This window comes from Myotis nattereri (genome assembly GCF_964212035.1).
Source record: "Myotis nattereri genome assembly, chromosome: 15".
NCBI classification, from domain to species: domain Eukaryota; kingdom Metazoa; phylum Chordata; class Mammalia; order Chiroptera; family Vespertilionidae; genus Myotis; species Myotis nattereri.
Genome location: NC_138090.1, coordinates 21,249,873 through 21,262,560, shown reverse-complemented (window position 1 = coordinate 21,262,560; position 12,688 = coordinate 21,249,873). Strand labels below are relative to the sequence as shown.

At 42.3% G+C, this 12,688-nt stretch overlaps 1 protein-coding gene across 2 annotated transcripts in view; it reads right to left on the bottom strand.

Annotated features, from left to right (window-relative positions):
• WWOX (WW domain containing oxidoreductase) overlaps window positions 1-12,688 on the bottom strand; it is a 931,628-nt gene that overhangs the window by 689,138 nt on the left and 229,802 nt on the right. For both annotated transcript variants that reach the window (XM_081107852.1, XM_081107851.1), the window contains exon 6: window positions 8,385-8,473. In XM_081107852.1, coding sequence (XP_080963978.1) covers window positions 8,385-8,473 — 89 coding nt within the window. The remainder of the gene's footprint in view (window positions 1-8,384; window positions 8,474-12,688) is intronic.

Below are 12,688 nucleotides of genomic sequence, written 5' to 3'. Positions count from 1 at the left end.
TGATGCCTGGGTTGCGGGCTCAGTCCCCTGTATGGGGCACACAGGAGGAAGCTGATCAATGATTCTCTTCCATCATTCATGTTTCTATCTCCCTTTCCCTTCCTCTTTGAAATCAAGAAAAATACATTTTAAAAAATTAGATGATAAACAAATATATTTTTAAAAATCAAGATGATAAAAAATACATGTTAGTAATAGTCAATGGCACAGTGCACTGAGCTGTATCTGGCTATTTCATACATTATGGCTATTCTCCTCAACAACTCTAACAGGTATATGTGATCCTCTACTTTATATACATCTGGCAAGTGAGGCCCAGAGATGCTAAGACTTTACCAAGGCCACAAAGCTAGTAAGTAGTAGAGCTGGGATTTAAATCCAAGTTCACTTGATCCCAAAACTCTGTATTCTTTCCACTACACCAGCAGTTGGCACACTGTGGCCCTTGCCAAATCCAGCCCATCACCTGTTTTGATAAATAAAGTTTTACTGGAACACAGTCATATTCACCCATTTAAATATTGTCCATGTATTTTTCATGCTACAAGCCAGAGCTAACTGCAACGGAGATCTTATGTCATGAAAAGTCTCAAGTATTTATTCTCTAGCCCTTTATACGAAAGTATGCTTACCCCTGTACTATACTGCATTGCTTAAAGTTAGTATTTCTGTTTATTAAGGAATGACAGTATATTTTAGAAAGAGTTCTAAAGAATTATATAAAAGCAAATGATGCTGAAAGTTAATTTTCAGATTAAAAATTTACTTCTGAGGGAAGCATTCTTTCTTGATGTTTGTAAATATATTAAATGTTTCACAATATGATTTTTTAATAACTTAAGATGGAAAATGTATGGGATGGCAGAAAACTAATTTACAGACTTTTAAATTTTTTCCTTAAAGAGTCATAATTAAGATAAAGATTTAGAAAGTTCATTACACCTAAAACCTGACTCTGTTTTTATTTATTTTAGTTTTCATACAGTGTAGAAAAGCAAAGCAACATGATCCTCTGTTAGGCAAACCAGAAATGGATTTCTCATGTTGAGCAAAGAGTAATGCAGATATGTTGGCTAAAACATTATTCTTAAAGTTAAGCTGAGGAGAGAAAGAAAGATTAAGCCATAATTTATACAATGGTCTTCGGGGTAATTTATCCCTCAAAATTTGGAATTTATTTATAATTTATAGCCCACCCACTTCCATAGAAGAATTTGAGACAGCAAAATTTGGAATAGGAATCCAAGAATATTATATCTGGGATTAGTACATGCAAGTTCTGAAAGTAATTTAGTAAAAAGTGAAAATAAATAACTTTGTTAAAGATTTTTCTCCTTCAAATATTTAAAAAGTAAAGGTGGGGTAGAAAACTTTTAATCTTTCCTTTTAAACATTATTATCCTATATTATTTCTTTAAAATTAAGGAAGCTTAATTTATTTAAATTATACTTTAGACAGAAAGTTAAGATGAGAAAATAGAAATGCATGATCAACAATGAAGTTCTAGAAACCTTCAGAACTGCATGTATTATGTTAATATGAACTTACTATCAATTTCAGTTAGTTTCCATCATGAACCAAAGACCTTGGTCAGAATTAAAAGAGCTGATTGGTTACTGGGTTGCAAGCAATTGGATTTGCTATACATTACATGCCACCACCAACTTTTAAAATTCCAGGATTGGAACCCTGGTATTCATTATTTCAGGAATCTATGGAAGTCAAACTATAAAACATGTGAAAAAGAAAATATTTTTGGAGTTCCCAGGTCTCGGAGCTGTTGAGCTCTTCCAGACCCTATTCAAAATGGGTGCTTCTCAATAAACTAGACATAGGACTAGGGGTGAAAATGTGCAAAATCCCCACAAACAACATGTTACTATTCCAGAACCATCACAGAAAATCCCAACATGTGGTCTGAATGATCTGTAAGGGTCCCAGTCCTCATGCTCTGATGGATGCCTCCGCTGCCAGGCAGTATGGAGTCTGGCTTCACTCCAGGATTGCAGTTAAAACAAAAATATCCCTCAAAACTCAGTTTGGTTGGGATTTACCACAGCCTTTGGTTTGGAACTTTCCAGTAATGCCCAAAATAATTCGACCTGAGACACACTGGCTGACCACCACTATCACTAACTCCTGGGAGAACTGTCTGGAAGCAAGCTGAGGCTTCCTGGGCTGACCACCCAGAAGAGTGGGGGGAGAATAACACAATAAGTGAATGAAAATGGGGTGGGCAGACCAGGAGAGAGTGGCCAGAAGAAGGGGCTGATAAAGGTGTGCTGAGCCTTGAGAAAACTGGCTTTATCAACCAGGTATATGTGCCCTCTTGATGGAAGACTTCACCATCTATGAGCTATGCTTGCCAGAAAATTAAACAGGAATTTGTTCAAGCCTCTAGACTTAGCTACCATGTCACAAGAAACATAGTAGACACCAGAACATGTTAAATGACACCCCAGGTATGCAGTCACTAATGTACAGATTACAGAAAACTCTACAGGACAACCTCGGCCCTTCAACAAATAGGGTAGGGCAGAAGTAGGTTTATAGGTGTGAGTACCTGAAATATTTGAATTAGTATTTATTAATTATTATATTATTTTCCATATGCACAACTGTAAAAAATGCTTTTGCCCCACCTTGTATGTTGCATTAATTTAAGAAAAATAATTGAGGGAAAAACTATTTATTAAAATGCATTGACCTTGTCCAGCAGGTGTGGCTCAGTAATTGAGCATCAACCTATGAACCAGAAGGTCACGTTGTGATTCCCAGTCAGGGCATATGCCTGGGTTGCTGGCTTGACCCCCGAAAGGGGCATGCAGGAGGCAGCCAATAGATGATGAAACATCTCATTGATATTTCTATCTCTCTATTCCTCTCCCTTTCTCTCTGAAATCAATAAAATATATTTTTAAAAATGCATTGACCTTATTATTAGAATACTGACTTAAACAAGCTGAAAGAGGAAGAGAGAATAGAAATATTTATTGTTTTAAGTGGTTTTAGACTACTAAATTACAAAGTAACATATTACTCAGCAATACATACCAATACAGAAATCCACCCTGAAAACTATGACTGGAATCTGAGAATTAACAAAAACAGTAGTCTCTCTGAGTTCAGACTTGGATTCAAATTTTGGAACTCACAACTTGCTAACCTGAGGAAAGCCATTTAGACTCTCTCTGAAAAGCTGAGACCTTCAAGTTGTAAAATAGAGATAAAAATGACTAATGCCCAGGGTTACTGTAAGAATATAAAGACAAATGTGCTTAGCACATTGCCTTGCACAAAATAAAGTAAAAGTGATTTTTGCATCATCACATTAGCAGTGCTCATTTTGAAATGGCTTCACTCCCACTTCCAACACAGAAGATGATTTCCCAGAATAGGCCAGTCCGCATCTCCTCCTACTAGAAGGCAGATGAAGGGTGGCTCCAGAGTACAGTGAGCCAAGTCTTGTACCATGGTCTCCATTGCACATCTGTTTCCACCTTTTTCAGTCTCAGGGCCTCAGTCTACACAAGATGCTGCATGTTGCAGTGCTGGAATGTGAACCCAGGATAGACACGCAGGAAAAGGGAGCCTGAAAAACTTCCGGGGTGCTTACAGACAGGCTTGAAAATGGGATATGGAATGGGGGCATCCACATGAAATTTAAATGTAACGGTGTTTCCTCTCCTTAGTTCCCCAACACAGAAAGAGGTTGGCTCTGAACTGGCAGCCTTACTTTCATTTGTCATTATATTTTACACACATGGAAATTTTAATGTCTAAAGATGGGAGGTGATTATAAGAATAGAGCTACACATGTTTTTTTGGCAGCCCAGTCACCAACACTTAAGTTCACTTCTGACAGTTCTCAGTATCTAAAGACCTGTAAGCGCTGAACTGCTGCCTGCCTATCCAGGAGAGATTTCACTGGCAGGATTTCAAACGTTGAAATCACTCGCTTATTTAAATGCATATTTTCCCCACCACAATATTTCTCTAAAACATGTAAAACACTGTACTCTCGAGAGACATCAAAAAAGAGGTTTGTGGTACAGGGTTTGCTAAAAGGAAAATCACCCTTGTTTCTGAACCCAGAAATATACAAATTCAAAGTCATTTGCTAAAATCTAAGATTAGGGCAAAACGGGTGATAGCTTTCTCTAAGAAGTTGGGGCTTGGTGATTACAAAAGGCAGTTGAATGTGATGATTTTTGAACTACGTAATGGTTAAAAACTAATGGTCCTGTTAAGACTTGGAACACAGTGATTTTATGTAACAGTTGGCTCTCTCCAGCAGAACCGCCTGCTCACAATGCGGTCTGACACAGAATGGGAGGACGTGAGGAGAGGCAGTACATCTAAGCTCTTGCTGGAGCAGGGTGGTGTCAGGAGCGGGCAAAAAAGTCAGAGCTTGATAAAAACCCTACATTTGCTGCCAACCTGCCAAGTGAGCCTGTGAAAGTCACTCACTTTCTCTGATCTTGGTTTCACCCCATGTAAAAGAAAGGACAGTTCGGCATGGAGGGGAAGCAGGAGTAAGGAACCCCACGGGATCAGAGCCCCTCTGCTTCCCAGCCAGCTGCCTTCAAATAACTGACCTACTCTTTTGGTCTCCCATTCTGCATCTGTATAACAGAGATACCACACATCACCTACCACAAAGGGTTGCTTTGAGAATTAAACCAGAAAATGTATGCAAAAGGTTCCTTTTTTTAAAAAATTAAATCTTTATTGTTCAGATTATTACATTTGTTCCTCTTTTTTCCCCCCATAACTCCCCTCCTCCCAGTTCCCACCCCACCCTCCGCCCTCACTCCCCACCCACTGTCCTCATCCATAGGTGCACGATTTTTGTCCAGTCTCTTCCCGCATCTCCCACACCCCTTTCCCCCCCAAGAATAGTCAGTCCATTCCCTTTTTATGTCCCTGATTCTATTATGATCACCAGATTATCTGTTCACTTGATTCTTCGATTCACTTGTTGATAGATGCATGTTTGTTGTTCATAATTTGTATCTTTACCTTTTTCTTCTTCTTCCTCTTCTTAAAGGATACCTTTCAGCATTTCATATAATACTGGTTTGGTGGTGATGAACTCCTTTAGCTTTTCCTTATCTGTGAAGCTCTTTATCTGACCTTCAGTTCTGAATGATACCTTTGCTGGATTAAGTAATCTTGGTTGTAGGTTCTTGCTATTCATCACTTTGAATATTTCTTGCCATTCCCTTCTGGCCTGCAAAGTTTCTGTTGAGAAATCAGCTGAGAGTCGTATGGGTATTCCCTTGTAGGTAACTGAGTTTCTTTCTCTTGCTGCTTTTAGGATTTTCTCTTTGTCTTTTGCTCTTGGAATTTTAATTATGATGTGTCTTGGTGTGGTCCTCTTTGGATTCCTTTTGTTTGGGGTTCTCTGCGCTTCCTGGACCTGTAAGTCTATTTCTTTCACCAGGTGGGGGAAGTTTTCTGTCATTATTTCTTCAAATAGGCTTTCAATATCTTGCTCTCTCTCATCTTCTGGCACCCCTATAATTCTGATGTTGGTACGCCTGAAGCTGTCCCAGAGGCTCCTTACACTATCTTCGTATTTTCAGATTCTTTTTTCATTTTGCTTTTCCAGTTGGGTGTTTTTTGCTTCTTCGCATTTCAAATCTTTGACTTGATTCTTGCGCTCCTCTGGTCTGCTGTTGGGAGTCTGTATAATATTCTTTCTTTCAGTCAGTGTATGCTTAATTTCTAGTTGGTTCTTTATCATAACATCGAGGGTCTCATTAGATTTCTTGTAGATCTCATTAAGTTTATCGGCAGCTTCTAGACAGTTCTTGAGAGACCTTAAAAGTGTGGTTCTGAACTCTATATCTTCCAATGACAATTTTGTCCTGTTTCTTTGTCTCCGCATTTTTTTTTATGCTTTCTTGGTGCACCCCCTAGTGGTCTTTGTGTGCAGTCTTGTTGTAGTTAAGCCTTGATTGTTGTAGTTAATACTGGGTGGATTTGACCTCCAGGCCAACTGGCTATGAGAGTCAGCTGTGTCTGCAGTGGGAAAACTTCTGTCCTCTGGGGAGGTGCTAATCTAGCCTTTGCCTGAGGCTATCTGGCAAATGGCTCTGTGCAGGGCTTGGGCGGGGAAGGTCGCACTAGATCAAACAGGGCAGGCGGAGCGAGCAGTTATGCTGCTCTCAGTTCCGTCCCTAGGTGCTCTGCTTCACAGAGTCCCAGCAACCGCTGTAAACCTTGGAGAGAAAGCTGCCTTTGAGTTCCGACCGAAGCCAGACAGTCCCGCTTCTCCCATTTGAGTCTGGGTCCCTAGAGACTCGCCCGGATCTGGAGCTCAGAGTCTGAAACTCCCTCCCAATTGAAAACAACAACCGCGCCCTCCGCTGCCAGCCCCCTCCGCGCGCACTCCGCACCTGAGTATTTCACTTCAGCACTGTGCCTCCTCTGAGTCTGGGTATGATATTCTCTTTCCTCCTAGTTGTAGAATTTCCACTCAGCCAGCCTTCCTGTGGTTCTGGATGATGTTCGTTCCGTCTTTTAGGTGTACCCTTGAATTGGTTGTTCGAGGCAGCAATCTCCGGCGTTAACCTATGCCGCCATCTTGGTTTCTCGCAAAAGGTTCTCAAGTGTGAGGCCCATAATAACCACTCATAAATGAGCTGCTACTGCTGCTATTGTGATTTACTCTTATTACTATTACCTTTCACAACAAAACACTGCTTCCTGACAACTGAGATTCTGGCTTGCTTCAGCATAACTTGGCTTCCAATGGTCACCCCTCTCTTCCCAAAACCAGGAAAAGTGCCTGAGGCTTTGGAGACACTTACTACATGTATGTTAAGTGAATGAACACGTAGATAAATAAATGATAAAGGTGAAAGTGAGCAAAGTAGCTTTTACTTAAAAGCTACTGGTGTCCTGGCCAGTTATGCTCAATGGTGAGAGCACTGGCCTGTGGACCGAAGGGTTGTGGGTTTGACTCCTGGTCGGCCTCTCTCCCCTCCACTCTCTGTTTGAAAGGGAAAAAAATCAATAGAAAAAATATCCTTTGGTGAATATTAAAAACTACTGCTGCACCCAAACTTGAGTCTCCTTGAGAGCTCTGGGCCGGGCCAGCGCTAATATTGCCAAACACTACAGAGAGCACACATGGTAGGGCTCACCCAGGCCTGCTGGCAAACTAGGGTTGTTATCCAAGTATTCCTGTGAGTGCGCAGCCTGCACTTAGGGGACGGTGCAAGTCTCATTGAGGACTCTAACTCAGTCCTTCAACCTCCAGGACTCAGGCCACTTGCCTGATCCAGAAATGGATTCAGAGAACAGACTCCTTAACCGTCTAAAATTGCTGAGTGGGAAATTGAGGGAAACATGAGAAGAATTGGAGAGTGGACAGCACTGAGGGGTCAGATCTACATAGTGCCATATAAATATTTGGTTTAGGATACCTCCCCTTACACCCATCGTTCATGATCCTAACAGTCTGATGCAAAGATAGCTTGTCATGCATCAGAGTTCTCCAAATTCAGTCAAGAAAGCTGGTGCCACCTTTGGAACTATCTCATCCTTGGCACCTCTACTAATATTAACTTAATCCTCATGTTTAATAATTCAACCCACTGAAAGTTACTTCTTAATGAAACTCAAACCCCTATGTTAAATAAGAAGCCGGTATTGCCTGTCCTAAAAATTGTGAGAGAACCATAAAAATAAACACTTGGACACAAAATATTACCATTAAAATGGAGGTAACCACCACTGCTTGCCTCAGCATTGGATCTGAGGCCTGATCTCTCTCTGTCTGAAAGAGAGGTTAACATGCAATGGTATAAAAATGTGTCAGCCTCTGGCCAAGGCTTCCTCCTTCAGGCATTCTGAAAGACTAAAAAAGAATGAAAAAAGGAGTAAGTTTTTCATGATGGGAGTCCATGTTTTTGGAGCCACATTCACACACCACCGTAAAAGCATGGCAGGTTTGAAAAACAGTGGAACCTCCTTCTCATGCTCAGATCCCCAGCTCCCTTGCCGTACTGGATAGCTGAGGTGTCCTCTTGCCGAGTGCAATGAAAATGTTCTTTCCCTTGACTTGGAGACTACAAAAATGTCCATAAGCAGGATGTACCTTATGATCATCTGGCTTTTATTAGCCACTTTTACTAGTGCTTTAATTGTGTCTTTTTTTTTTTTTTATCTGGGAGGCTGTTAATAGATGGATGACATATCATAATGAGAGTCAGGAAAATATGGTGCACCTTAACCGGGCCAATATAAATGAGCCTCCAGCTTGGACGCCAAGACAACACCACAGCCTTGCGTTCTTCCAGTTATGTTCATCTGATAAAGACATTACAATAGTAAGATATTATGATCTATAACCCTCCACTAGAACACTCACACATTCTTGGCCTTGAACGCTTGAGCAAAATGCTGCACGCTACGGAGCAGAGCGAGGTCCAGGGTCATTGCTTCTACCTTGGCTTTATGCTGGAATGAGAGAAAATAAAAAGAAATGATAAATAACAGCAAGTTTAGTTCATGGTATCAAGTTACAGTAAATGTGTTATGGAACATGTCGGAATTCCCCTGTTTAATATTAGACGCCCAGAGAGAATATAAATCATCAAAATGAATGGAAGAACCGGGCTTTTACTGCCAAGTTTAGGGAGGATGTGAGGCCGGGCCTCTGCTGAAACTACAGGCTGGGGGTTGTGCTGCTTCACGCAGTGCACAGGAGAGGCGCCTCAGGGTCTTCAGGCTCCCGTATCGCCTCTCAATCTGCATCCTAAAAAACTGGAGTGATAGGAACACCAGGACACAGCTGGCTGGGGCAAGAATTCAGCCGACAACATTTTAATCTCAAAAGCTGCCATGCAGGTTCTGGAATTACTCTGCCAAGACTGTATTAAAAATTAAAGACAATATAGCCCTAGCTGGTTTGGTTCAGTAGATAGAGTAACAGCCCATGGACTGAAAGATCCCAGGTTCTATTCTCGTCAAGGGCATGTACTTCAGTTGCAGGCTCAATCCCCGGTCTGGTCAAGGCGCGTGTGGGAGGCAACCAATCGATTTGTCTCCCACACATCCATGTTTCTCTCTCTCTCTGTTTCTCCCTCTCCCTTCCACTCAACAGAAATATATCCTCAGGTGAGGATTAACAACTACAAAAATTAAAGACAATTTATTTATAATAAGTACAAAAGCAGGCAAAAGTCATTTATACAGAAGGATCATGACTGACTCAGATCTCCGGGGTTTAGTAACCCAGAAAACTCCACAGACGGGGCATATGTGGATTATCATAATGATGCTCATAATGGCTACTGTCTATTCAGAGCCTCCCATGGGCTGAGCATTTACATGCACCATGTAGTTTCACCCTCACAACTGAGCAATGGGCTATATTTTCCACTTTTCAATGTGGCATCTTATAAGAGATTACAGAGGTAAGAAGTGCAGGTAGCAAGCATAACGTCAAGCCAATCTGACACGAAAGCCCAAGTTCCCTCCTGAAAGGAACTCGAAGGGCTGGAGCAGTCAGGCTTCGAACCATCACATTCCATTGGACGGCTCCAGCACAATTCTGGAAAGATCAGGGTTGCCTCTCAGACTTGCCTTGTGTGAAAGGCACTCCCAATTTTTAGTTTGGCTGGACTTCAGGGTGTGAGATTCAATACTATCAGTTCTTAGACCTACCTCCTCCAAAGATAGGATGCCAGGCCACCTGCCTATTCAGGTAAAAGAGCCCCCATAAAACAAATGGCTGACTTGGGAATTCTTGTCTAGATGGTGAGGCTACAGGAAGACTAAGGAGAATAACAGGACACCTCTAAGGCTAGGAAAGGTGAATGCAGACAGCACTGCTAAGAACATCCTCCAACCGAGCTGTCCTATTCCGGGATGGATACAGACCATGCTGGGATGCTTGGTGGATATGGGGCAGTGTATCTTGGCTGCCAAGGTCCTGGGCTCTCACCCAGCTCCCAAGCTTTGAATAATAAACATCAGGCAGAGACAGCTGAGGAGCAGCCTGCCTTGAGGCCAGGTAACATTTCTGAGACTCAATTTCCTCATTTGTAAAAGGTGACTATTAATGACCTACTCACAGAATGGTGAGGATAAGTGTAAAGCACCCGCCATCCTGTCTGGAAGAGAGGAGGTATTTGGTAAATTTAACTAGAGAGAGATAAAACATCTACTGTGCCCAATTCTTCTCCTGGTGCCAGCCTGCAATAAATGGTGCTTTGGGTAGACTGCCATGCAGCATGGTATTAAGGATATGCAAGGGTCTGCCCTGAGGACCATGGCAGATTAGATGTCTGTTATATCCTGGAGGACCCAGGCCATGTCTAATCACAGAGCCCAGTTCTAGGGAAAGCAGGCAGAGAGTGATTCTATGACTTCCCCAAACCTAACAGCATATCAGTGGCAAAGGGCTGGCCAGTATAGATTTACAATCATTATGCAGTAGCAGATGCACAAACGTGCAGGTTTCAAAAGGAGGAGAAGCATTTAACTTGACTTAGGAAATGGGAAAAGTGGAAACACAGTATTTGTTAGGGTTTCCTGAGATCAGGGACGTTCAAGCTGGAGGATCCACAGTGAGGCAAGGCTGTGCACCTCTGTCTAGAGAGCAGGAAATTGCCACAAGGAGAAGTGAATGGACTTGAGTGAGGCTGCACCCGGTGTAGACAGCTTAGACTTCCAGATGAGGATCAAAACCCTGTACACTTTCTGTCTGAATAGCCAATATCTATCTGGTGGTTAAAATCAGAGTGTAAAGTCTGTCAAAGGCTAACGTATTCCCCTGAGTATTCCTATGCCTCAAAAATGTTCATCCACCTGATTTGACCTTCAGAGTTAGCAATAAAGTGTCCTTTCCCCTCATCCTGCATCCCTGAGTCCAGCCTCACTCGCTTGGAGCATGACTCTCAGGACCATGCACAGGATCTGACAGAACTCCAAGTGCACCTAAGAGGGGAGTCAGGTGTTTATTCTGCTGGGGAAAGAAGGGTAAACACTACTCCTCTCAGCCAAACCCCAATAAAAAAAACCCAGGAGATATTATAAAAACGCATGTACATATTTCTGCATTAAATAGGGAGAACATTCCCAGATGGTGATCCCAAAGCAATTTTCCAAGGATAATGATGGCATGGCCAAGGGGGCCTTCACGTGCTTCTGTGTGTGTAACTTACAGTTGGCAAGTTGTCTGTTGGTCCTCCCCTTTCACTTTAAAATAATGCACAGAGCTGCCACTACTAATAAGAACAAAATCAGAATGTACACCTCTAGGGGGAACAAGGGGTCACAAGCCATCAAGCAGTTCAACAGAATAATCCACAGGCTGTGGGTTACTAGGCTCCTGGGGACAGTGATTCAAGTCTGCACACTATTACTCAGGTAATTCTCCTGCCCTCGGTATCAGGTTTCTGTTTCGACTACCGACTCTGAGAAATGTAGTAAAACTGTGTGCGATACAGTGAATCCAGTGGAAAAACAAAACAAAACACAGCTTTTAGAATGAGGGAAGAGGGTGTTTATGTGTGTGTATTGGGAGATTTGCTTTTCTGACTACCTAAGAACTTTAGCAACTTTATAAAAGTGTTTATCATGAGACATGCTCTAAATGAAAATGCAGGGGCTGGTGGGTCCCATTTTTGAGGGATAACCTGTGGACTGTGAGGTGAAGGCAAGAGTTTCGATTTGCCAGTGTGAGCTTTTCTGCCACGTCTGGCCTTGAATCTGGGGCTGACCACAATTCACTTTCATGGTTTAGCTCATGAACTTTTGTTGCTGCTGTCAACTCTGGTTTGGAACCAATTATAGACTCTCAAGAAGTAGTACTTATAGTGCCCACTACCATCATCCCCAATGGTGACATCTCAGCCATATCAGAACCACTACATTGACACTGGCAGAGTGGAATTTATTAGACATCAGACACTACTAAAATATCACCAGTTTTCAGATGCACTTAATTTCTTTATTTGCAATGCCTTTGTGTATAATTCTGTGACATCTGACCACATATATAAATTCATGTTACCTTCACCAGATTCGAGATATAGAAATGTTTCATCACCACAAAGGAACCAGTGACCTTTTTATTAAGAGGTGCCGGAATTAGCACATGCCATCCAGCCTTGTTTGGCCAGATCTGCTCTCTGGATTGGCTAAACAAAGTCCCAGCTTAAAATCCTTTTGTAGCTCGGAATGGCCAAAAAGATATGGTCCAGATTCCTCAGCTTGGTTCACACAGAGTCTCTGTGTCAGTCAGCACAGGATTCCATAAATCCCACCACACACGCACACACCAAACCTCCAAGGATTATTATTTTTTTTAAATATATTTTATTGATTTTTTACAGAGAGGAAGGGAGAGAGATAGAGAGTTAGAAACATTGATGAGAGAGAAACATCGATCAGCTGCCTCCTGCACATCTCCCACTGGGGATGTGCCCGCAACCCAGGTACATGCCCTTGACCGGAATCGAACCTGGGACCCCTCAGTCCGCAAGCCGATGCTCTATCCACTGAGCCAAACCGGTTTCGGCGAAACCTCCAAGGATTATTACTCGCTCATGTTCCATATCCATCCCAGGGTGGTGGGGCCATGTTCATCATGGGCCATGTTCATCATGGGGTCATGTTCATGATGGGGCCAAGTTCATCATGGGCCATGTTCATCATCGGACCATG